The sequence below is a fragment of the Carassius auratus genome, chromosome 48, assembly GCF_003368295.1.
Source record: "Carassius auratus strain Wakin chromosome 48, ASM336829v1, whole genome shotgun sequence".
In the NCBI taxonomy this organism is placed as follows: domain Eukaryota; kingdom Metazoa; phylum Chordata; class Actinopteri; order Cypriniformes; family Cyprinidae; genus Carassius; species Carassius auratus.
In genome coordinates, this window is record NC_039290.1 from 7,562,403 (window position 1) to 7,589,274 (window position 26,872).

General features: G+C 35.7%; 2 protein-coding genes across 3 annotated transcripts; both read left to right on the plus strand.

Annotated features, from left to right (window-relative positions):
- Positions 1–478: 478 nt before the first annotated feature.
- LOC113065699 (ankyrin repeat domain-containing protein SOWAHC-like) lies at positions 479–14,016 on the plus strand. Of its 2 annotated transcripts, none has more exons than XM_026237166.1 (7): positions 479–711; positions 5,941–6,002; positions 6,858–7,097; positions 10,684–10,782; positions 13,524–13,580; positions 13,664–13,765; positions 13,907–14,016. In XM_026237166.1, exons 1-7 carry the CDS (start codon positions 588–590, stop codon positions 13,982–13,984), a joined length of 762 nt encoding a protein of 253 aa, XP_026092951.1. In that variant the 5' UTR covers positions 479–587; the 3' UTR covers positions 13,985–14,016. The 2 variants fall into 2 exon arrangements, with proteins under 2 accessions (XP_026092951.1, XP_026092952.1); XM_026237167.1 differs by having other exon boundaries at positions 10,687–10,782.
- A 4,486-nt stretch (positions 14,017–18,502) lies between these two features.
- Positions 18,503–26,872, plus strand: LOC113065700 (ankyrin repeat domain-containing protein SOWAHD-like). The gene is made up of 6 exons (XM_026237168.1): positions 18,503–18,863; positions 21,671–21,757; positions 21,860–21,862; positions 23,544–23,616; positions 23,702–23,791; positions 26,291–26,872. Exons 1-6 carry the CDS (start codon positions 18,828–18,830, stop codon positions 26,473–26,475), a joined length of 474 nt encoding a protein of 157 aa, XP_026092953.1. The 5' UTR covers positions 18,503–18,827; the 3' UTR covers positions 26,476–26,872.

The following is a 26,872-nucleotide window of genomic DNA, read 5'->3' on the forward strand; positions in this document are numbered from 1 at the left end:
GCCAGGTGACCACAGAATACACTGCAGTTTACAGCAATATGCTGTATTATTAGAAAAACAGCCCACTGCTTTAAAATATTGCTGTTTACAGCAATCTGTTTGTGTTTGATTTCCTACCCAAATCTTTATCATGTTACTCCATACTGAACAGAAGCTAAATAAGTCTGACTATAGTGCGGGTGAAGCGCGTGGCTAAGCGTCATCAAATGAGTGTCCAGAAGAGATTGTTGCGAAATGTTCAGTCACATCCAGTCATTAAACATTATATATATATATATATATATATATATATATATATATATATATATATATATATACACACACACACAGATATCCTTACTTATCCTTTATTAATTCTCTTTATTGGTCTCTTCAGAACACAAAGGGTTAACTGTAGGAGGTTCTGTTTGCAGAGAAGGGTGGAGTGAGTTTGGCCAATCTGTGTGTGAACACTTTTTCCAGCATTGGCTATTTGGCTTCTAGCAAAGCCATGTCTCAGCATCTTCGAGAAGAACCCGTGACGACTAACTTACATCACATTTATTGTAAAATATTGTAAAACATCTTGTTTCAGTTCCCTGTCAGAGATGGGCGAGATCAGTGAAGCGTCCTTGCTGGATTATATCTGTTCCTCTGGAGGAAAAGTCAAAAATTCTGATCTGTCCAAAGCATATAAGCATTTTATAAACCATAGCGATTTGCAGCTACGTGGTGAGTAAATAAGAATATAATTTTTCACTTACGCGTTCGAGCACTGCAAGCACGCGACGCAATGCGCGCTCACATGCACAAACAATGTTTTGCGTTTAGAAACACAGCAAGCTCAACTGAATGAAACACAACGCGTGGGGTCTCGAGACTAATTTTGGTAAATTAATTTAATGAAATCGATTTTTTTATTTGACACGCGAACGAAACGCTCGAGGAGCGACGCAACTGACGCACGTGACAGAACGCGTTAGGTTAGAATACACTTTTAAATTAACGTTATGTCGAATTAAAAACTCGCTTCGCTTGAGGAATGTCTGTAACGTTTTTAGTTGATTAAAAACCTGTAAAGTAAGTAACTGTGGCAATTAGATAAAAAAAAAAAAAAACTTCCATCAGATAGAATTACACACAGCATTCTGTCATTTCCTTTTGCTCCCTCAGAAAGGGTCTCCACATTCCCAAACCATAACAGTTGAGCTCTAAATGCAATATTCACTTACTTGATTCATATCCCGGTATTTATCAAATGGTCATAGTGAATTGTGCAACACACTGAATGCAGTAATAACCGGAGTAAGCTGATATTCCGAATTCTGTAAATCTGAATAGCTAACACATCTGGCATTTGTTTGTATCTGTGCATTTCCAAATTACGATAAATCTGAGTGTTATTATGTATAGGAAGTTGTGAAAAGTTGAGCTATTGGGATTTGGCACAAGGAAGAGACTCTTTTCCTTGAATCTGAATATGACCTCATTTTTAATAATATTGGAATATTCCTGTCCCCTTGAACACATTCAGTATCTTATTTTGATAAATGCTGAGTTGATAATGCTGATTAATTCTTTTTTGATGGCTCAAATGAATCGTTTGTTGTTTTACCCTAATAGACTGATGTGTGTGGGCTGATAAATTGTCAAATATTTGATAATTTTTAGATTTACACCTCATTAATGCTCAGTTTCAGCACATTTATCGGTTGGTTGATGCACAGTTTATTTTCACAATTTATTTTTTTATTTTTTATTTGTGTGTGTGTTTATGTGTTCTCAGTATTGCTTCCCTGAATAATTTATAGATCTCAGCATCTGCCACTGAAAAACATATTGGTTGAACACTAGTGTTTTGTGTATGAACATTAATATTTAATTAATTAAAAAAAAAAATGAAATAGTGTAGCAAAGTGGGCCAAATTATCAAACATGATGTTCTCATAAGCCATTTAAATTGTAATTAAATTAGACGATGTTACATTTAATCCTACATGCATGTGTCAAACATGAATTTATGAAGCAATTATCTGTAATGGCTTTAATGCCTTGTCCAGCTGTGCTGGTACAGTTGTGTACAGAGGTTTCAAAATCTGCATTCATCTGGTACCATCTGACATCGCTAACCAATTATCATAATTATTTGTGATTACCACACCAGTCAGGCATGATGTGCTGTGTAATTCTGGAGTTAAAATGATTTTAGTCCTTTTTAGGGATGTTTTGATGAGATTTCAGGCAGTTGCTATATTCTGTGTGGGAAGATAGAGTCCTCATGTAGTTGGCAAGCAAAGACTAATAAATGTGCTCAGAAATGTAAACTGTGTGCCTCTGAGCACCCCGACAGGAATTCTGCGGGCTACAACTGTTAAGTGTTGACTTCCCTTATGGTTTCCTGTTGTCATCCCTGTCTTTTCCTCTGGCAGGAAAACGGAAAGGTTGTGTAGGGTACATTCTGTACTTAAAGATCTTAGTCCAGATAAATTTTCCCTGTTTGGCACAGTCCAGTTTAAGTGGCTCTCAACGTTTAACCCTTTATTCTCATTTTTAACCTATTTTATAAACAAGTTTTTGAAAGTTTATAATAAATATATATGTATTATTATTTATTTATTTTTTTTACAAAAAACTGAACAAATGTAAAAATAAACAATAATAAAAATAAGAATATAATAAAAGGTAAAATAAAACATTTGAAATCAATCAATCTCTGCCAGTTCAGTAATACAGTGAGTAGGGGAGATGTAAAAATATAATTTAACAAAGACAAAATATTATAAAACTTTTTTTTTTTCAAATTATATAGCTAATTATACAAGTCTTTTGGTCCCTTGAGTGAGAGTGATTACATTTTTGGGTCAGTGGCAACTTAAAGATTGAAAAGCCCAGACTTAGACTATGCAATGCACTAAATATGTGTTGAGCCAATATGACATGTTTTTTTTTATTTTATTTATATTTTTATGCTATTTTGAAAGATGAATACTTCAGAAAAATCTTGCATGTTGACCTTCAACAAAGTGGCTCAAAATCTAGAATCAACTGTCTGTTGCTGTGGCAACAAAATAACTATTTCACAGAAATGAAACCTTGGATCCAGTAAAACAGCATCTGCAAACAAGCCTGTGTGATAGAAAAATTTAACAGGACCACGTACAGTTAAAACTAAAGCAGCGGTTTTCAAACTGTGGGTCTCAAATCACCACAGAGGGGACATAAGTGGAAGAATGATGGTACATTCGTTTCATGTCAGAAATGTGAAATGTCTGTGTTCTCAGATTCAGTTCATGGTGTTCACATCTTGTTTACATATTTCTGACATGACGCATTACAGCAGCGTTTCCTGAACTCCCTCTCCTCACGGTCTGCAGTGCATGTTAAAAACAAACAGTCACCACCTGTGTAGTCTGATTCATGAACAAATGACTCTTAAGAGTCTGGATCAGTGTGATGAATCTCTTACTGAATGAACTCTGTCGGAGTGGCTACTGAATCAACATATGACTCACTTTGCATGTCATAGCTCATTGTGTCCCTATATTCACAATATTAATCAGCACCATTGCACCATCGATTTTTTTTTTTTTTTAAATGCATATTTGGTTTGAAAATGTGCGTAGGAATATATCAGCATCTACTGTGTAGTCCGAAAGTTGTAACAAATGACTCTTATGAGTTGGTTAATAACTGATTCAAACAAACTGACTGAATCAGTATGATGAATGTTATTTTGTATGAACTTCATCAGAGGGGCTACTGAATCATCATAGTACTCGCTAACTGAACTGGAAGTTCCATGACAAAGCTCATTATGTCAGTATAGGTATTCTTATTTGTGGCACAAATAAAGCAAATATATATTCTACTTAGGGAAATAGAATGAAACTGAAGGAGGGGAAATGTCTTCCTGGGATCTAAATAAAACTACAATCCAGCAGGAATGGTTGTTGAAAAGGCATATGAGGCTGCTCCCTCTCTGTTATTTAATAATTTTCTGTTCTGGTATGGTAACTCAAGCCAGCTTCTGGTTTCTCCCTGCTGTAGTCGGTCTGTGCTGAAGTGATGTTGCATAACCTCACAAACTCCCACAGATCAGGAATCGGAGTCCATTGTGTGTGCCAAACGTTAAACATCTAACATTTGAATCAGTTCGGGAGTTCGGAGCGGCTTCGCGGATCATTTGAATCAATTCGAGAGTTCGTAGAGGGTTCTTTTGTACATTGTACAAAATTGCGAATCATTTGAGTCAGTTCGGGAGTTCGGAGCGGGTTCGCGAATCATTGAGTCAATTTGGGGATCGCAAATCATTTGAGTCAGTTTGGGAGTTCGGAGCGGCTTCGCGGATCATTTGAATCAATTCGAAAGTTTGGGTTCGCGAATCATCTGAGTCAGTTCGGGAGTTCGGAGCGGGATCGAGAATCTTTTGAATCAGTTCGGGAGTTCGTAGTTGGTTTGCAATTCATTTGAGTCAGTTCGGGAGTTCAAAGCGGGTTCGAGAATCATTTGAATCAGTTCGGGAGTTCGTAGCGGGTGGGCAAATCATTTGAGTCAGTTCGGGAGTTCAAAGAGGGTTCGCGAATCATTTGAGTCAATTTGGTGATCACGAATGATCATTTGAATCAGTTCGGGAGTTCAAAGCGGGTTCGCGAATCATTTGAGTCAATTTGGTGATCACGAATGATCATTTGAATCAGTTCGGGAGTTCAAAGCGGGTTCGCGAATCATTTGAGTCAATTTGGGGATCGCAAATCATTTGAATCAGTTCAGGAGTTCGTAGCGTGTTCGCGAATCATTTGAGTCAGTTTGGGAGCTCTGAGCGTGATTCATTTGAGTCAGTTCGGGAGTTCGGAGCTGGTTCGCGAATCATTTGAGTCAGTTTGGAAGTTTGAATGCAGTAATGCAATAGCTCTTTCTAAGGGTATTTTTTCCAAATCCTTTTGCACATTTTATTTATGTTCAGTAGTTCTTTCTAGCTCAAGCAAATCCACAAACTAATAAAAGGATTTATTATTAAGGTCGCCTGTTGACTGCTGTATAGAAAAAGCCCTTCAACATACTTGTTGTTACCTCAGGGGATGAGGGGAGTCATCAAAAAAAAAAAAAAACGGAAATAATTTTTTTTGTGTGGCTATAATAGAGTACCGACACCTCTTTTGGGCCACTTAAAGCACTGGTTCAAGGGTTAATTTTAATCACAGAAAACAGGTAATATTGTTTTTAGTAGTTTTGTTATTTTGTTGACAAAAATAACCCTTAGGCCATTCAAGGTGGAAATTAGTTTGTTTCTTCATCGCAAAAGATTTGGAGAAATGTAGCATTATATCACTCACTCACCAATGGATCCTCTGCAGTGAATGGGTGCCATCAGAATGAGAATTCAAACAGCTGATAAAAACATCACAATAATCCACAAGTAATCCACACAAATCCAATTATGGATTCGTTTCTTACAAACATGCAGCTTTGATATTCATTGATTGACTGGAGTCATGTAGATTACTTGTGGATTATTGTAATGTTTTTAATCAGCTGTTTGGACTCTGATTCTGGCGGCACCCATTCACTGCAGAGAATCCATTGGTGAGCAAGTGATGGAATGCTAAATATCTGTTACGATGAAAAAAACAAGCACAACTACATCTCAAAATGCAAAATGTAAATTTTGGGGTGAACTATTCCTTTTAAAGCTAATGCTAATTCTTTCATCTTTTACACAAAAGAAAAAAGTGCATTTACAAAAAGTAACTAATTTTGTGTTCCACAGAATAAAGCCTCTAGCCTATGATATGCTTTGGGATTTCTTCTAATGTTGAGTTTTGGCTTACAAAGGAAAGAACGAATGCAAGGTCATATTGTAAATGTAACCTTTCTTTTAAGATACATTTGGAAAACATGTTGTGAAAAAAATGTTTGCCAGCACATACTCATGACACTTTAATCTCCCTTTTTTCTTTCCAGCCAAATACAGAGAAGAGTTCAAACTCGTCATTGATAGAATTGCAGTGGGGAAATCTGAAAATGTGAGTACATGTGTTGTCAAATCATTATTGCAGAGTTTAAATGAATTAACTCATCGTTCAGTCTCAATACGATCACATTTTATTCCCTGTCCCTGAAGAATATTCGCAACAGGTTTCTATTCCCACAGTGACTCATTATTTACTCTGTGACTGGGATAGGCTTCACTTTCTCAGGTTTATGCTATAACCACACCCTTATGATTTAAGATCATTGTCCCACATGCGTACTTTCCCTTGAAATGAGATCACTTTCAGTCTATTCTGAACTGTAATCCATTGTTTTCCATCCATACGCTGCCATTCATAAATTTGGGGTCAGTAAGAATTGTAGTGATTTTGCAGGGTATCTCTTGTACTCACAAAGAATGCATTTATTTGATCAAAAATTAAGTCAAATATTGTGAGAAATTATTACAATTTTGAATAACTGTTTTCTGTTTGCATATATTTTAAAATGTAATTTATTCCTATGATGCAAAGCTGAATTTTCAGCATCATAACTCCAGTCTTCAGTGTCACATGATCTTCAGAAATCATTCTAATATGCTGATTTTCTGCTCTAGAAAAAGATTTTCTTATCTATGTTGAAAACGTTTTTCTGCTTTATATTCTTGTGTAAACTGAGATCAATTCTTTCTTTTTTTGAGATAGAAATGGGAATCATTTGTAACCATATCTTTAATGTCACTTTTGATCAGTTTAATGTATTGATGATACAGTATATAAAAATAAAAATTTCTTTTAGAAAAACACTTATGTTTATATAATTCTGTTAAATGTAGTCATAAACCATTTATTTTTTGTTTTAGATTTTTATATAACAGTATAAAAGTAATGGTTCCTTTTTAATTTTAGGGGGAGAAATATCTTGTCCTCAAGAAGAAGTATAGACCGCAAATGCAAGATCAAGAGCCTGGCTCTGGAAAGGAAGGACAATCAATCAAGCAGTTTCATCCAAACACACAAAATGATCTCCAGGTCTCCAATCCAGGGCAGAACCGTAACCCAACAGCTCAGAAACCAGCACTGGTGGGCTGGTGCTCAGGACCCACGATTACAGTCACAGAGGCAACAGAACCGACCTATACAGATAATGTGAGTGATTGATTATGATAGCTCTGCTTTACTCTTAATCAGAATCAGCTTTATTCACCAAGTGTACACAAACAAACAAGGAATTTGTTGTGGTTTTTAAGAAGCCCTTGGTACATACGTGCATATATACATATATACATATCATATATTCATATCTGACATGAGAACAGAAACAGGTTGTGTCTGGGGGGAGACAAGTCTGTGATGATGTTACCTGCCCGTTTCTTCACTCTGGAGTTGTACAAGTCCTGAAGATTGTGCAGGTGGACACAAATGTGATTCTTTCTGCTGTCCTAACAGTCCACTGCAGTCTTCTTACATCTAAATTTGCTGGCTGACCCAAACCAGACAGTTACAGAGGAGCACAGAACCGACTCACTAACAGCCCAATAAAACTGTGTCCCATGCGCCTGTGGCAGGTTGAACTTTTTCAGTTGACGAAGGATGTATAACCTCTGCTGAGCCTTTTTCATGATGGAGTCAATGTGAGTGTCCCACTTCAGGTCCTGAGAGATTGTGGTTCCCAGGAATCTGAATGACTCCACTGCAGCTACAGTGATGTCCATGATGGTGAGTGGGGGGAGAGCAGGGGGTTTCTCCTGAAGTCCACTATCGTCTCCACAGGTTTGAGCATGTTCTTGGATGAGGCCGATGACTGTAGTGGCATCTGCAAATTTCAGGAGTTTGAAAGAGGGGTCTTTAGAGGTGCATTCATATGTGTAGAGGGAGAATAGCAGTGGGGAGAGAACGCAGCCCTGAGGAGCTCCGGTGCTAATGGTGCAGGTGTTGGATGTGAGTTTTCCCGGCGTCTCTAGCCACTGCCTGTCTGTCAGGAAGTTGGTGATCCACTGACAGATGGAGGTGGGCATTGAGAGCTGGGTCAGTTTATTCTGAAGGGGGTCCGGGATGATGGTGTTGAAAGCACAGCTGAAGTCCACACACAAGATCTTTGCACAAGTCCCTAATTTGTCCAGATGTTGCAGGATGTAGTGCAGTCCCATATTGCCTCCATCATCCATAGACCTTTATTGTTTTTTTGTAAGCAAACAGCAAGGGTCCAGTAATGTCCTGTGGGCCAACACCATTCTCTTACATGAATTCATCACCACAGACGTTAAAACGATAGGTCTGTAGTCATTAAGTCCTGAGATTTTTTGGTTTCTGGGTACAGGGATGATGGTGGAGTGTTTGAAGCAGGAGGAGACTTCACACAGTTCCAGTGATCTGTTGAAGATCAGTGTGAAGATGGATGGTTGACAGTTAATAAAGAGAGCTTCCATGTTTGGGCAGCACATCTTCTTTAAAACTGTCATGTCTGTATACCAGCCTTCATTGATACAGAAACATAATCCACCACCTCTCGTTTTCCCAGACGACTTCGGTGACGCAGTACTTTCAGAACAGCTGGAAGACTGTTAGATAAAGCTCGTTGTCCGGGATGGCTCCGTTCAGCCAGGTTTCCATAAGGCAGAGTGCTGCGGAGTATAAAAAGTCCTTGTTTGTGCGGGTGAGTTGTAGTTCGTCTGATTTTTTTGCAAGGGAGCAGAGATTCGGAAGATGAATACTCGGCAGCAGAGTCCTAAAACCAGGATGTTGGAATTTCACAAGCGTGCAGCGTGCTTCCCTCACTTGCGACGCCTTTAGTGCTTGTATAGGAACACAGCTCCTCCGGCTAAAATGTTTACTAAAATATCTGAATGTTCCTACGTCGACAAAAAGTTATCCGTGCTAGTCCTTATGTCCAAGAGTTTTTTTTCTTGTAAAGCTGATCGGAAAAATGATGCTTAAGAAAGGATAAACAAACAAAAACAGTAAAAGTACCAAGGAAGATGTGTGGAGATGTTTACTTGTAGATTATTGTGATGTTTTATGAGCTGTCTCATTCCGACGGCACCCATTCACTGCAGAAGATCCATTGATGAGTAAGATCTTTTTTCATTTTTGGGTTGACTGTTTCTTTAAGAGGAGTTTGCAAGTAAACCAGTTTTGTCACATCCATGTTATCAAACATGACGCATCTTGACATCTTGTGATTTTAAAAAATAAAAAAAACATAAGAAGAAATGAACTGAAGAGGAATCTGAAATCTGAGTAATGCCTAGCATGATATATTCTCATCAACTAGTGTAAAACTCTTGTGAATTTCAGGTCACTATTAATCATTTTCCAGGATATCACCCAGAGTCAGGTGTTTTAGCTAAATGTTTTTTAGCTGCATTACAGAAGCAGCTGGTGATCAGAGAAATCTTGTCAAAAGCAGATAACATAGTGTTTCAGTTGCCTTCCCCTTAGCTGGAGGACTTTAGCCGTTAAAAACGTTATTTTGAACTTTGCATATTGAAACTTCCAACAAGGGAGAGTATAGTGGGCATGTAAATTTTCATTTTTGGAATGACTCATTGCTGCTGTTTTTTTATTAATTTTTTTGCTTGGTTTTAAGATAATCTTCACTTATCTTTGAATCCTTGAAGGATTTTTGGATCATAGAAGTTTTTGAGGTTTGCATCTCTGTGTGCCGGCCTTGACAAAAACCTCACACAGAAGATCTGTGTACAATGTCATGTGTTAAAGTGTCTCAGCACAACATTAACATGACTTTTATTGGCAAGCATAACTGTTAGTGCAAATCTGTGATGGTCTTATGATTTCAATGTGAACATTTTTATATTTCTCTATAAAGGTAAATATCATAAACATATCCATTGAGTCCCTATTACAAGAATTTGTGAGCTGATGATAGGGTTATTATAGTTAGCTAAAAGTATTATTTTTTTTTTTTTTATTGAAGTAAAACTAAAATAAAATGTATTAAGTATTTGATTGAACAATTAGAAATGATGCCAAAACTGAAATAGATTTAAGTTGAAGCACTAAAAGTACTAACTGGGAAAAAACTTAAATTTATATACATTTTATATATACATATAAAATTAAGAAATCTAATAAAAATGCAAAAAAATGCAATTCAATCTAAAAATTTAAAGTGAAAAAATTGAAACCAATTCTGAGTCTTTAATATGAGAATGTTATGTTCAAAGAAAAACTCAAATGTCTTATTTCTTAAGGAATTAGTTTAAGCTGAAGCACTAAAACTAACTACTACCAAATGTTTTTATAAAAGAATTAAGCACATGACAAAACTACTAGAATTAAACTAAATATAAAATGAAACCTGAAAGTAAATTTATTTCAAAATTTTAATATAAACTTTGATAGTAAATTGTACTAAAATAATACTGGTTGCCGATTGGCAGTTTTCAGCCACACATTGAGTTCATCTCAACATAGAGTTCAACACATAATAGTGTGGGTCTCCTGTCAGCGCTTATTTCAGCCAACTTTGTCTAGAAAACCGTTAAACAGAAATAGCCTATAATATGAAAGTAGCTGCATGAAAACACAATCTTCCTGTAGTTAAGTGTTTCTGATCTCTGTATAAGAATGCATATTCATCCATGTATGTCTGTGAGAATTTGTCTGGCCCATTGATCTGCTGTTTTGTCAGCATCAGCTGATTGAATTGCAGTGGAGAGATCCTTACTATGTGATCTTAGTGAAGTGTAACTTCTGCTTTTCTTGTGATTAGCAGGCCGACAGCACCCTCTCACCGCCAGACGAGGAGAAACCAGACGAGCTTTCAGCTTCAGACAGAGAAGATGAACTTGACAAGGATTCAGGGTCAAAGGTTAGAGTCAAGTAGCTTGAGTAACCTCATCTGTTTTTTTTCTTCTTGTTTCTTTTGATCACACACTTTTTTAAATGTTTGTGTTAAAACACATTTTCATGATTCAGAGCAACTTCTCTTAGTTGTCATGAAAGCACTAAACATTGAAGGGTCAATGACATTTCTGTATGTATCAGTTTACACACTTAAAAAAAAAAAAAAAACATAACCAAAGCATTTCGTACAGACAAAGACTTTACCTTATTTGATTTAACAGTATTAAAATATCTGAAATAAAATTTATTTTGATATTTTATCCTGCACTTAAAATTAACATGTCTAAGAGATTTACAGTCCAGATAGAAAAAAATAAATAAAGAAAAACAAAATATATTATATTATAACATAATATTATTATATAAATATTATTATATTAAATAATATAGTGTTCTAATATTTAAATTAAGATTAATTAAAATGGAAATTGTATAAAAAAATATATAAATTGTAAAAAACAAATTATAAAGTAATTTGGCATATTTTAATCAATCAATGCACTCACCCTGCTAATTATGTTTCAAGACCTATATATCTATAATAAAAAAAATTAAAAGTCTTAAAAAAATATTTATGTATTCAAAAATAACAGATGAAGCTGTTTTATTTTAAAACTAAAAAGTTACAAAATGTTAAAATAATTAAAAAGCTAAATTAATGTACATTTTATGTAGTCATCATGCAAAAAGCCATTTGTGTGACAATACTACCATAAACAGGAAATGACATCACAGGGAACCCCACTGTCGACCCTCAAGACTGTGCCAAGCCTTTTTTAATACTGCTTATCAATCTGTAAAACCCCAAGAAAACTTCATAATAAAAAAATATGTTTGCAAAATCTTTTAGGTAAAGATTATTTAAAAAATTCAATATGTTGTGACTTTATATTTGATTATTACACCACTTCAGAACTTTAGGTGATAATTGTTATCTTAAGGTAACACGGAAAACCAGCATCAACACATACGGTAGATTACATTAAAACAAAAATAAAAACATTGTACATGCATTTGAAACTTTTTTTTTTTTTTAAAGCTTTTTCCTTACATTGTCGTATTATTTGTCATTGCTCTTATTTGTACATTCTAATAATTCACCCAAAAGCTGACAATAATTAAAGAGGGCTCGCAAACTAGCTTCTCAAATGATATCTATAATGTTAGGACTAACCAAAAGGTGGCGCCAGAATAAATAGCTGGATTTTTGAGAGGCTTTATTTCAGCCAGGAGTGACAGCATGGATGACACTTTCATTTGCATTTGAATGAGACTTTCTATTCTTGTGCAAAAAAGCAACATGCTCCACCTCATTATAGAGAAAATGATCATCTGTGCCCTCCGAACATTTGTATGCAGATCAGTCTGAGATGAGGCTTGTTAAAGGCCAGTGGCATCATGTTGGAACATGGGATTTTATGCTTGATTTTAATCCTTTTTATTAAATGTTTTATGTAATATATATTCACACACACACACACACACAAGTAATATAAATGTATATTTTTGTATAAAATTTTAATTTTAAAGCTTTCTCTTTCAACTGCACTGCTCGCAAACTGTTTAAGTGGAAGAGATTCACACATAATAGCTCTTCACACCGAAAGCTGTTTCCAAAAAGTCATAAAAAAGCGTCTATTCCTATATAAGAATTATTCATGTGATGCATTGAAACTGAAATCATCTGCATAACACCACATGTTTAATATTTTACAATGCGGCTAATCTCTTTCGTTGACGTGTTTGGGTTTCACTACTATTTATTTGTTACGTCTGGTTGATTTTCACATGGAAAAACTAACTTTGCATGCAATTATTCAGTCAAATTTGTTTCAAAAGGAAATCTGTCTGACTTAGTTCCTATTTAAGCACAGGTAAACAAATATTGCATGCAGTCTTTAGGAAAAGAGACCTTGTTAGTTTAGCCTATATGAAAGAGTGCAAGTGTTTTCCCACTGTCCGCTCGGACACTCAAAGGCTGTCCGGAGATCAATTAACCATCACGTGCACTGCAAAAATGACTCAACCGCTCCATTTTCCCTCACATTAATCAGCCTGACTGACACTGTGGTACATAAAGAGAAATTGACCGTCGCTTTGGCTCTCATAATGGTTCTTCTGGTAAAATGGTGTACGATTTAATAACACAAAGGCATAGTTAGAGCAATTTGGTGCTCATTGGAGCTATTAGTTCACCTCTGTGTGGTTTTAAGCATTTTGTAACCTGCGACTTGAGGGCAAATTGGAGGAATTATCCTTTGCTTTAGCGATCTCCCATTTCAACGAGCTGATTTATTGTGCTTTTGAGGTAAACATCCCTGGAAGTTTTGTTTCTGGTATTCGGTGTGAGTACTGACAAACAGAGCAGCATTACGGGGGTTTCCTGTATTCGCTGTGTTGACTGCATCTTCGCTGGGGTCCGTTTATGTTTATGTGTGCTCTGAGGACTTTGTGGTCTGTTTACATTGTTTATTTGCCACCAGAGTACGTTCGTTCTTCACAGCGCTGGGTTCCCCTCCACTCATTCCACAACTGTAGAACAGGAAGAGGAAATGCATGACTGCAAACCACAACGCCCACTCTAGTGTGTCACTTTATTTACGCTACTCTCTAGTTTCAGACTGACTCCTTCTAGCTCCAGGTGATTCTGACAGGTGGTTTTGTGACTGATTTTGTGAATCATATCGTATCCTGTTCCTTTCACAGAGTGAATCCGAGCAGGATGAGGAGTGTGGAGGCAGTTTGGGATCCACCCCTGTGGCTGTGAGTGTAATGGCGCATAACTCATCAGTGTAAAAATTAGATTTCAGGGTAAGATTGCTAACGTAAAGGACTTTTCTTGATAGCTGGATCCTCTTGAGAAAGAGTGGATCTTCTCAGCAGCAAGTGGCAAACTGTCTCACCTTACTCACCTCCTGAAACAAGACTCTTCCCTGGCCAATAAAAAGGTAGGAAGAGCTCATATATCATCAGTATATACTGCATTAAGTGTCCAAATGTATGTTAGTAGACTGCCTGTGTCTCAACCCATAAATTCAGTTTTAATAATTACATGTTATTTATTTTTTTACATGCTCGGAACAAACCAGGACTTCACCTCAGTAAGTTTGCAACCAATCATGCAACACTCCGCTTATAGTACAAGTTATAAGTTTGGAGATGTATGACTGAATTAATATTTCTGATAATTATTAAAAACCTCAGCATAAGATCGAAACGAATTTTGGTAACACGTTGATTTCTTTACAAAACTACATTTTAATAATTGAAAATAAATTATTAATGATATTAAATTCTACTATATTCATAAATAATTTAGTAATGTACTATATTAATAAATCATTATATTAAAGGGGTCATATGATGCGATTTCAAGTTTTTCTTTCTCTTTGGTGTGTTACAAGCTGATTGTGCATAGATAAGATCCCTGAAGTGGCAAAGACCGAAGTCTCAAATCCAGACACGCTTCTACATATCTATGTCACTATGTGGAAATATTTGTGTAATGCCGCCCAAATGTTCACCCAAAGAAAGAAGGCTGGTTTCAGTAACAGTTAGTGTTGAAGCAGTCATGTCAGGGAGATGCTGTGTGTATCGAGGCGAAAGCAAAAGCACTTTATTTGACCTTCTGAAAGTAGATGCATTTAGGGATATTTAAGATTACTTACAACAGAACAGCAACGCATTTTTTGGACGACCGTTTCATGAACCTAGGAGAAGAGGTCATTCTGACTTTGCTACAACAATCTGCAGCTTCTGAATCAGCTGCTGGAAGTATGTTTTGTTATTAGTTTAAGTATTTGCTATTGACTGTTCAAATGTCGTGTGTGTGTGTGTGTGTGTGTGTGAGAGAGAGAGCGAGAGAGACAGTCACACAGTGGAGTCAGCTGTCTTAACCGTCCGTGGCTTGTGTAATGCAAACACATACGAGCTTCATCACTGTGTCTGTCAGGTGACTCTGTTCGCCTTTCAGGCTTGAACTGATGGTTAAACTAAGGACATTATTAACTGTCTTTACATTCATTTAGAAAGATGAAGCTTGCGATTATGGAAAGGGGAGTTACATTTCTGATCAGTACTTGCGGTGTTCGGCCAATCACAATGCACTAGGTCAGTTGGCCAATCAGAGCAGACTGCGCTTGTCGGAAGGAGGTATGCATTTGAGAGAGGCGGGGCACAATAATCTACAGTATTTGTTTTTTGAATTTTTAAAGCATTTTAACATATTCTGTATGTACTCCAAATAATGATCTTTAAAAAAGCCTCATATGGCCCATTTAAAATATTATTTAAATAAATTAATAAAGATAAATTAATAATAAATATATGCTATATATATATATATATATATATATATATATATATATATATATATATATATATATATATATATAAATATTTGCCCTATATTAATTCCTTGAATACTGTTTTAAAAGTATCCCGGGATGTAGCTTGTGACATTGATTGAGAGGACTGGTTTAAAAGAATGTCATTAATTAATCACTAAACAAACCTCATACCTTCCATTTGTGAAAATTGATTGTTGTATTGACTTTACTAATCTTCTGAAAATTTCCAATGTATAAAAATGTCAAATTAAAGGAGCAGATGTTTTCATCATTCAAAACCTCTAAAAGTCCTGAATGAAAAAATGTCCACTTAACTTGGTTCTCATTTTGTTATTGTGTAACTTCATTAATGGATTTCTTTCTCTCTCTCTTTCTCTCATTTCTTTTCCTATTTGACTTCAAAAAGGGGGTAAGTAAAATATTTTCTTTTTTTCAGTTTAATGGGGAAACTAGTTTACCGAGTCAAGATCTCATGCTTGGCTGCATTCTCACTCAAAACAGCATGTTAGTATTTTGTTGAAAAAGCTAGTTAACAGAATACCTACAATATTTTTTTGTTGTTCATTTTGAGTTCCTCTGTCTTTTTAAAGCATTATTATGTTTCAGGTCATTAGTAGTGATAACTGAGTCCATTACAGCACATGTAAATGTTTGCCAGCGACGTTCATGATGTTAGAGTTCTGCACCGCTGATTCCATGTGGCTCCTGACCTTTCACAGTTTCCACTCTTGTACCCAGGTGTAACACAGACCAAAGAGCAAAGCTCAACCCCGATCATGCGTTTCAAAGGCTTATTTTCAGAAGGATTATGAAAGATAGCTTTTTAGCTCCTTCACCCCCCAAAAAACAAGCTCAAATCCTTTTATTAGTCCCCTCTGTGCGCTTAAGAGCTTTGAGCCGGTGTTTGTGGTCCCTGCCTGGGCTGGAGTTCTCACACTGTCCCGTGTCAGACCACCTTCTAAGAACCTCTAAGCCCTTCGCCTTCCCCGCGCAGACAAGATACAGCGACGGCCATTGAAGTGCGGGAAAGATTAGGGCTCACCTCAAAGACTTCAACCACTTAAAGATAATCTGAAAGTAATAGAGCAGGCTGGGATTAATTGGAGAACAATCTCTGCCATGTCCCCAGGAAGGTGGTAAGTCTGACCCCCATGTGGCTTTGATGCCCCCCTTCCTGAACCAGGACGGCGTGCCCAGTAACCACCTCTCTTCAGTTTGGTACAGTTTGAGTGATGACGGTTTAAGAGGTCATTTAACAGCTTTCCCAGGCATTTTACTCTGTAAAAAAATCATATGTTGAGGAAATTCAAAAACTTCAGGCAATGAGCATCAACTTGGTTGGTCTGTGCTTTCATTAAATATAAGATACAAGTTATATAAACTCAGAATTAATGTTTTTAAATTGTAGCTCCTCATTCAATCAGTGTGTATTTTAAATTAATAGAAGTAATAGTGGTGCAGAATTGTCTTACTTTGTCTAACTTGCGTATCAAAATGTTGCCAATCCAAAAATACAGATAAATATATATAATAATACTTACTTTTGCACTCTAAAGAAAGCATGTACTGAAATAGATGAAATCTCACTGAAGAGAATCACTCTAATGGTGACTTGAGACATACATTTTATTACAAAATATAACCAAAAAGCTAAAAATATCAGTTCTTTCTGAATAACAAATATTTGTCAGTAAGTTGGATGTATTTATCTTTTTCAAGGATGCTCATTTTTTTGCTGTCCTGGATCTTTTCTGCCACCTCTGTTGTTTAAGTCTTAAGTTTAAGTAGTTAAGCTTCGCCTTTAGCCTCTCAGTCGCTAAAGTTACACATCACCCCGAGCCCGTAACCCGACACAACGCGCATTATCTCTGTTTTCCTTTCACACGTTGGGGGAAAATTCCAAGTGAAGCTCTCACAGTGAAGCCCATAAATAAACAGCCACGATCTCAGATGCAACGCAAACACTCTTTGCTTTGAGCCACTCGAGCAGGACCACTCGCTTTCTGACCGCAAATGAGATAAAGGACCTAATCTACTTCAAGAGAAATCAAAGATTAACTGGTGTGACGTCATTTTGAACAAAATTGGTTCATTTCATGAGAGTCCTGCACATGACGTGGATATTAAGAATTTGTTCCCTCATTTTATTCATTTGTTCTATTGTTTTATTAAATTGTGGCATTGTTGCTCCGATTCATTACCTTGATTTGAATTAATTAAAACTAGGGAACAAATTAGTTCAAGGTGATTTACTAACAGGGTTTAAGTCTTAATTCATTCTTCCACACATTAAGATCAAAAAAGGTCTTAAAGCTGCGCTAGGGAACTTTTGACGCTCTAGCGGTTAATAAACAGAACTGCTTGCGTCTTGCGGAAGAACATTGTAGCCGGAACTACTTCTCTCTGTTTATGTCTATGAAGAATCACAAAGGTACTGGGTTACTCCGCCGTGGTATCCCCGAAGCAATCTAAAATAGTCCGAATAAACACTTATTATAGGTGCACCCTAGTGATTCAGGACAAGCTAAAAACACGGTTTGGAAAATGGATTCATGGTGTACTCGCTTATTATATACATTTTTCTACATTTTGAACACAAACAAAGTTACGGACCGCAGCTCTGATTGGTTGTTTTTTACCGGGAGCGATGCATTTCTCCAAATGGCAATAGGACCACTGGGAGGAGCCAGAGGAGCTTGATTTTTTCACAGATTATCTGTCTCATATTCTACTGTCAGGACATAATGACAGGTTTAACAAATATGTAAAAAATATATATTTACAAAAGTTCCCTACTGTACCTTTAAATCTGAGCAGAAATCAATAAATTCAAAGTCATTTCATGTTGCGTACTCTACAAAAATATTAATGTTTTGCTTAGTATTTTTTTGTTTTCCAAAACAAATATTTAAACATCCTAAACATCTTGTTTTCTGAAAACAATTAAGACAAAATTAAGTGACTTTATGCTGAAAACAATGATAAACATCTGCCAATATTGAAAGTTGATTTAATTCATTTTTTTCTAAGCCTGTTGGCAGATATTTGTTCTTGTTTTAATCATAAACATTTTACTTCTCAAGTAAATCTGTTGATTTAAGAATCCTCATTCATTTGTACTAGAAAACAAACAAAATTACTGATGAAGAACATCACTTTTTTGTGATCAAGTTTGATCAAAGGGTACAGTGAAACAGATCTATTCAAGTCTTATGTATTTATTTTTTTGGTTTGTTTATAAGGTCAATTAAGAAATGTAATGTTTGTCAAATGAATTAAATGTAATGGAGATGTGTTGGAAGTTGATTTTTCAAACTTTGAAGCATTTCTAATTCAAGACATGTTGATTTTGAAATTATATTGATGTAATGTGTTCCATGTAATTTATCCCTTAAATTTTTAAAAACGTCAAACGTTTTGAATTTACCATTATAAAATCTGCAAACTCAAACTAAAATGAAGGAACAGATTCTACAATATTGACGATTTTTTTGCCTGTTGAAATTAGCTGAAATATCTTCAATATGAACACACAGTACTGTTCGATAACATTATTCTCAGGTATTTTGTGAAGAATGAAACAAACTTTGGTGTACAAAGGTGTAAATCTGTGCTCATCTCTGTCTCTTTCTCTCTTTCTGCACCATGTCGTCCTTTCCCGATGTATCCTGGACTTCCTCCATCCTCTGCTCAGTTTGTGAGTAGATCATTTATCCATCGCTCTTCTTTAAAAGCCGCAGTGAATATGTCTCTGTTGTGCTGCAATGGTAGTCGTCCCAAAGGTGCTATTTGGTTAGTGAGAGCTGAGGGTTCCCCGCCAGGCCAAAACAGGAACCAGAGGAACAAGGGTAAGAGACGTCACATCCTGTTGGCCGTCATCCATCACGCCGAGCCTCCATGAGACCCGTCGTGCTGTCAGTCAAGCATGTGTGCCAGCCAATCCATCTCAAGGGTGCGACAGCCCAAACAATAGAGCGGCTGATAGGGAAACCAGACTTCATCGATCACAATATGTCCCGTGGGCAGGACTGGAAACACCTACAGGAGACAGGACCCTCCCGTAGTACAGAACACATGCTTAAGAGGACACTGTACTGTGTACAGATGAAATAGTATGCAGTATGCATGTGTAGATTTCAGACTGGAGAATATTGTTGGCATGTGACTTTAGTTATTGAGTTGGGTCTAGTTATTAAAAAGTGTAATTTGACATTTTTTATGACATTTGTCAGAATTAAGGTAGAGTTACTAAAATTATAGCATTCTGTAATTATATATTATTCTAAGAAATGAATGTTTCTTGAGCAGCAAATCATCATATTAGAATGATTTCTGAAGAATCATGTGACACTGAAGACTGGAGGAATGATGCTGAAAATACAGCTCTGATCACACAGGAATACAGGAAAATATATATTCAAATAAATAGCTATCATATTTCTAATATTTCAAAATAAAACTGTATTTTTACAAATAAATGCAGCCTTGGTGAGCAGAAGAGACTTCTTTCAAAAACATTCTAAATCAAGTTATTAATTTTGAGCCCGTTGCATTGTGGGATGCAATATTTGGAAATTCTATTCCAAACATAGCCATGTTATGCCACTAAATGCATTCTAGTATGCCATATTGTTGTCACATGACCTCATTTTGTTTGTTTTAAGGAATGGCATCCTATTCTTGCAATCATCTCAGGATTTTTTTTTTGTGTGTGTTTTTAGTGTAGTTTTGTGTAGAAATGTCTTAACTCTAATCAGTCTGAATTAGTAATTGACAAATTGATGCATAACATTATTTATTAATTGAAATCATATCAGCTGATAAATTTTCACAATGCATTCAAATGAAGTGAAATAAATTAAATAATGTAGATCAGAACTGTATTTTATTCTTTGATGCATATGAATTTCTCTACAAAACAAAAAAAAAATTTTTTTTTTTCATTTACTACTTTCAGTCGTTTTTAAGAGTATTGAGAGGTTTGGTTTAACATTCCAGGAACAGAAAAATTCTGTGTTAAATAATGTTGTTCAGAAAGGCATTTTATTCATCGTGAAAATTGAGATGTGATTTAGTATTTAGTTTTTTCCCCCTCACTCGCATGACCCTTCTTGAAACAGTTCAAAATGAGGATAAGTCTTATTTGGTCTTTCTTTTCTCTTTAGAATAACATGCACTTAAATGTTTGCAGAGTACATCCACATAAAGTGGCTTGATCCAGTGCCATCTTGAAGAGTCCTGTCGCTCAGGCTGGGGTCAATAGCTTTCCCTTCTTCTCTGTTCTTCGTGTTTGAGCGCAGGGCATTGAGAAGCTCCAGCATCCATGTGCATATCTGAGCTAGTGTGTGGTGCGCAGCCACTTTTCCTCTTGACAGGCCTTGTCAACAGGCTGATTCCTGGGTGGGTCCTTCATCAGAGGGTCATACCAACATCATCAATCTTGCACCTCGTGACAGGCCTGCGCTCCCCCGGTAGTGCGTGCACTGGTTTGTTGTTTTGTAATTAGACCGCTATTAGATGGCAGGAAACCGTCCCCTCCACACCCTCTGTGCACAGCTGGGGCCCGCTGGCAGCCTATGGGACCCACGGGCCGCTCCACAGCGTGGCGTTAGGGGGGTGGGGATCTCGCTAGTGGGAGAGAATGAGCACGCAGTGTGTAAATGATGTATTACAAGATTAATCAGATGGCTTGACGATTGTGTACTAGCTCAGACAAGCTGCTCAAACAAGCAATATGAGGATTCAGATCTACTGTGCTGCCCAAAAGTCTGAGACCACACTCTTTGGATTTAGACAGGAAATTATAAGTTTAAGATTCAAGTTTTACAATTGTGAAAAAATGTATAACAGTTTGATGAATTATTTTTAAAAATGCTTAAATACATTTTCAAAAACATTTTCAAAATGAAATTAAAACTATGAAATAACATGAATGCAAGTGTGATAATTACGTTGTGACAAACAAAAATGTTCAACCAAACATCTCAAACAATTTTGTTGAATAAAAAAGTATGAATAAAGTCTAATAAAAATATTATAATAAAATAATATAATATAATATAATATAATATTTGAAGGAGTACTTAAGATTCTGCACAATTGCTTGATTAAATATAATAAATGATAAAAAACATTTGTGAGTTAATGAATGTAATAAGATAAATAAATATAATAAAATAAAGTAAATAATACATATAATGGAAATGCAAGTACAAATATTAAGTATTCTGCACAGTTTCTAGGTTAAATGTATTAAAACATTTAATAATAATTAAATGAAAGAATGGATAAATTAATAAAGTAAAAATAAATAAATATGCAAATAAAATTATATAGTAATTAAAAATGTTATCTGAAGAATTAAAAAAAAAAATAGTTCATGGCTCATACTTTGTACAGGAGGATGCTATTTCAATGCTGTTATTTTAATGTAAATGTGTCTATATATTGTGTATATTTACTTTTATATATATTTTAGTATTGGAATGTTTCAATCTCTTCCAGACAGCGCTGCACTGGGCTGCCAAACACGGTAAAGAAGACATGACCACAATGTTGGCAGAAGCAGGGGCTGACGTCAATACAAAAGCAGTACGCACTTCATAAATCAATTATTTCTTTTGTCAAATCCATATATGCCTAAACTCAAATGCATTTACTAATCATATTTTGGTGTCTCTTTTTCTCTCACAGCATGTAAGTACTCCTCACCTTCCATTCACTCTGGATGTGACAGCATGCCTGGGTTAATGTTTCTCACCCGAAAGTGTCCGCTTCTGACATAACTCCTGTGAAAGGGTATGCGGGTGCCCAGCTGTGCAAATGAAGCTGGGCACTGTTTGAGAATGTCTGTTCATAAATCAAACTCTGTTATGTTAACAGCGTCCCTTAAACAATGTCTTCATGTATTCCAACAGCAGGCTCAGAGCAAAGCAATTTCACTCAATTACCAGGCAATTATGATTCTGTCATTAGATTTTGTTGCTGTAACCTCAGTTCATTTGTGTCCCGTCTTTCTCTCCCTCTCTTCTCTTCTTTCTGTCACTCTCTGATTCTGTTGTGTTATGTTTTTATGATTTGGACACGGGCACTAGGGGGTGAGTGTCAAACTTTCCTTCCCCCAGTCAGTATTTTTTTTTTTTTTAAATGTTTATTTTTTTTTAGTGGTGAAATTGAACAATAGAGATATTTAAAATAGAGAAGCTATTTTGTTTGGGTGAATCTCACAAATAACATTTTCACCCCAAAACCAAACGAAAATAAATAAAAATGTATTTAGCAGTGGAGAAACTTTCAAATTTTCAGTATTGTAGTTTGTGCATTACTTTCGTACTTATTTATTAATTTCATAATTTTTTCACTTTCATTATATATATATATATATATATATATATATATATATATATATATATATATGTGTGTGTGTGTGTGTGTGTGTGTGTGTGTGTGTGTGTGCGTGCTCTTGTTTTTGTGACATATCAGGACTCAACTCTGTATAATGACATGGGTATGACACAGGTATTAAAAGGAAAGGGTGTCTTATGAGGACATAACCCATGTCCCCATTTTTCAAAACGCTTATAAATCATACAGAATTAATTTTTTTGAGAAAGTAAAAATGCACAAAGTTTCCTGTGAGGGTTAGGGTTAGGTGTAGGGCCATAGAATATACAGTTCGTACAGTATAACAACCATTACGCCTATGGGATTTCCCCACTTTTCACAAAAAAAAAAACGTGTGTGTGTGAGAATAATGTCATGAAAAAATGTTTAAATATATTTTCAGATATGTAAAATTTGTGAATGTATAATATATATTTGTATTTAAGTTAAATATTAATTAATTTATATTTAATTAGTTTTGTTTAATGCAATGTATTTATATATTTGTGTGTATATATGTACATATTACGGAATTGATAATTTTTAAATAGGTTTAATTGTCATGACAATAGTGTCACAAAAAAATCTAAAATACATTTTAGCATGACTAATTTTATGTAAAATATTTGTTAATGTAAAATGTATTTTGTATTTAATTTAATACAACATATGCATGTATTTATATATGCGTGTGTAGTGTGTGTATATGTATATGTATGTGTAACAGTAACGACAATTATTAAATGGGCTTAATAGTCATAAATAATGTCACAGTGCAAAAAATGTAAAATATATTTTAACATACATAACAGTTTTACTACATGTAAAATATTTGTAAATGTAAAATATTATGTATTAAATTAAATATTTTTGTAGAATTTAATTTAATAAAATGTTTATTTATAAATATTTTTTATTTGATTCTTTTGATTATGGGATGAATTATTATCTGCTTTTGACACTTTTTGTGATATTCTGTATTTTATTCTCACAGGGGTACACACCTTTACACATAGCAGCGCTGCACAGGCATCGACATATATTTGACCTGCTGGTCAGGACATATGGTTAGCATTCATTGTTTTATTTTATTTTATTTTAAACTATTAAGTTGCTTAATTTAATATTGCTGAAATTTGAACATGTTCACAGGAGCAAATGAGCATTTGCGGGACTACAGCGGCCACATAGCATATCATTACCTCAGTGTACGGGAAACACAATTAGAAGACCATGAGCTATGTGAGTAAAAGTCAATTCTTGTTTTTTGTGCATAAATGCAATATAGCATGCGTGTGTTTAGTCCATTCAGACATGTGGCACATGTGGAAAGAGCAGCACTGAAGATTAGGGCTGCATGATTAATCGAATGTGATCGTCATGCACATTTTGCTAGTAAAGCCGGTTCTGTAATCAGCAGTAAATCATCATCACATGCTTTCAGATGGAGCAGCATTTAGTACAAAGAGCCATAGTTCACTGACAAGCTACGGAAAGAAATTGTAGATGATTTTATTGCATGATTATGAAATCAATCGCAATAATGACAGCTGTTTGCGTAGCTTCTCAGTGAAGTACGGCTCTGTGTAGTAAAAGCTGCTCCATCTGAAAGCACATGAAAATACTACATTTTATAACGTTTTTACTCTAATGACATTTTTAAATCTGAAGTATCCCTGTACATTCTTACAATGCAAACACCCTTAGGCATGTAAACGGTTATTTTTTTTTATGTCAGGAATTTCCCCTACTCCCCGGAATTTTCTCCTGCTTTGAATACCTTTATTTACCTTGTACAGTTATTCGTTGTTTATATAATTTTGTTATAGTGTTTTTATTCGTAATTCGGCGCTCCAAATGTTTCAGCAATGATTTCATTAACAGCATTCATTGTAAAACAGGTAATGATTTAAAAGGTGGTTAAATTAATTATTATTTTAGCATACAATATTTTACATAGAAATGGTAATGCTAATAAATGTATTTTCGGGATCTTGGAGAGTCTGAAATAGATGTTCTCAATCAGGACATTAAAAATATACACATCATAATTTATTCAGAGTAATAACTTACTGTATACAGAACGGATTTAAAGACATTTAAAGGCTTTATTTCCAAGATAGTAAGTTAAGCTTATCATTTCAGTATATAGAAATATTAACAGATGCTATTGTATTATTCACTGTAATATATTCAAATCCCTTTCTGATACTAATACGTTCATGTTTAATAATTCCTTAATAATTATGTTAATAAAGAAATAAGGTATATGTTTGTGTTGGATCAGTTACCTGTATCGTCAGTGCGCAGCAGACACACCCACCTAAATAGTTTAAATATATCTCTTATCCTGCCCACCTGAAGTAAAAATTAATTTATATACAACATAAAAAACTAGTCCCGTTTAACTGATTTGCTTCAAATCGGGTGATTATAGGTCAGCGGTGTGCATGTGACTCAATGGTGCTCTCTGCTGGTGGGGATAAGTAAGATCGAACTCTTCCGTTGGCTTTAATTCCTGTTGGCAGTTTAGAATGAATTGAGCGATCCAGTCATATATAGATCAGTGCACACAACATATTTCATGGTATTCTTAGTGGTGATAACGGCACTGTATTATAAATATAATTTATTTTATTATAAAATCATAATAAGAAGAACTCCAATAAACCATATATTGTCATAGTCGTCTGTTTATTAGTCACGTTGAATCAATGAAAGCAGTTAAATTGTATTTTTATCATAGACAGTAAAAGAAATGGACACAGCGACCCTATTGGAACTCAACTGAGACAAGTGAAGCCTATTTTTAGCACTTCCGTTTCTGACGCGCAGACTAAAACTTAGCTTGACGACGTCAGCAACCTGTCTGACAGATGTAAATCTTCTAGTAGCTGTGCGTGCAAACTGCCATCGTTAATCTTGCAGAGACGGCGAGCTTGAGCGGGGAGTTCTTTGGCGTGAGTGAGCAGGAGTAAGTATTGTATTCTGATTAATTATTTTGTATAGTATTTTAAAATGTAACGCCAGTACGCCATATTAAGTTAATTGCCTGCGAGCTTCTCCTCCTGTCTGTACGGTAATGCTACAGAGAGTCGAGTGGTTATGACGCAATCATTAGCCTATTTTTACAAAAACTGTTTCTACAGGGCCATAATGTAACATAGAAGGTAATGGAGCCCTTTATACATTGTTGTGTATCTTTAGAAATAAATAATGGACAAATTGAGTCTTTAAACGCCTCAGATGTAAAGTTATACACTGTCAAAGTGACGCCAAAATGAATGCAAAGTCAATGGGATGCTAACGCAAGTGAAGTTCTGCTACAAGCCGACTTCAACTTCCGGTCGACTTCCTTGCCGCCTGATTTTTATTCATCTGCAGCGGCAGGCATTTCCTGGGTTTCTTCTTCTGGGCATATTTGTATGTTCAGCGTGAGAGCGCCTTCTGGTCTTCGGATTGAGATTTACTGCTGATCACAGAACCGTGCTTCACTGAAAGATATGCATGAAAATCACAGGTTCTGTCGAACCATGATTACGATTTCATTTAAGTTAATCGTGCAGCCCTACTGAAGATGATTTCCATATTAGCCAAGCATGTTGTTTCTCTGAATCTACACGGGGTGCTTCATGGATAAATTTGGGACGGTTTGCCTTCACCCTATTCGTCCTTCCAGCGTGTTATTTCATGCACAGTGTGGTCTTCTTCTAAACACTGATTTGATGTTTGTTCTCCAAGCTGAAGTCAGCGAGTGCCACAGTCTAACCCAGGCTGGCGAGCGCAGGAACAGGAAGATCACCTCAATATTTCACTCCATGAAGAAGTGGGGTTCAGCAGAGGAGCTGGCGGCCGTACCGGAGGAGAGGACTGTTGCTCATCAGCTCATGCTGCCTGCGTTTAGGCCCAGAAAGTTCTCACGGTAGACTATGTGAAGTCCAAAGATCTTCAGTATCACTTTAGTGCCACGTGAATAGTTTACAGATGAAAATGCACTTCGCTGCTTTTTTCACACAAATAGTATGATGTAGTTGTATTCACATTTAAGTAGCTTCTTAGCTCAATAATTAGCATTTGTAATGTTATGCCACAGCAGTGTGTGTGATGTCTTTTTTCTCTGCTAAAGGTTTACAGTTTTTATTAAGCAATGAAAAGGCATTTTAAAATACCTGTACATCATATGATCCCAAGATTTTACAAGAACTCAGTTTCACTAAATATGTCAATGCTAAAATTCTATCTTGAATAGAGACCAACTTCAGCTTTTATTTGCCTTATATTCACCCTACATAAGATGCCTACATATATATATATATATATATA

Bases quoted from the DNA above. Each gene is read 5' to 3' on its own strand.
- LOC113065699 (XM_026237166.1), top strand. From the start codon at position 588: ATGGGCGAGATCAGTGAAGCGTCCTTGCTGGATTATATCTGTTCCTCT. The intron at 10,783-13,523 runs GTTAGAGTCAAG...TTCCTTTCACAG, and splicing joins ACAAGGATTCAGGGTCAAAG to AGTGAATCCGAGCAGGATGA. The intron at 13,766-13,906 runs GTAGGAAGAGCT...GGAACAAACCAG, and splicing joins CTTCCCTGGCCAATAAAAAG to GACTTCACCTCAGTAAGTTT.
- LOC113065700 (XM_026237168.1), top strand. From the start codon at position 18,828: ATGTATCCTGGACTTCCTCCATCCTCTGCTCAGTTT. The intron at 18,864-21,670 runs GTGAGTAGATCA...AATCTCTTCCAG, and splicing joins CTCCATCCTCTGCTCAGTTT to ACAGCGCTGCACTGGGCTGC. The intron at 23,617-23,701 runs GTTAGCATTCAT...ACATGTTCACAG, and splicing joins CCTGCTGGTCAGGACATATG to GAGCAAATGAGCATTTGCGG.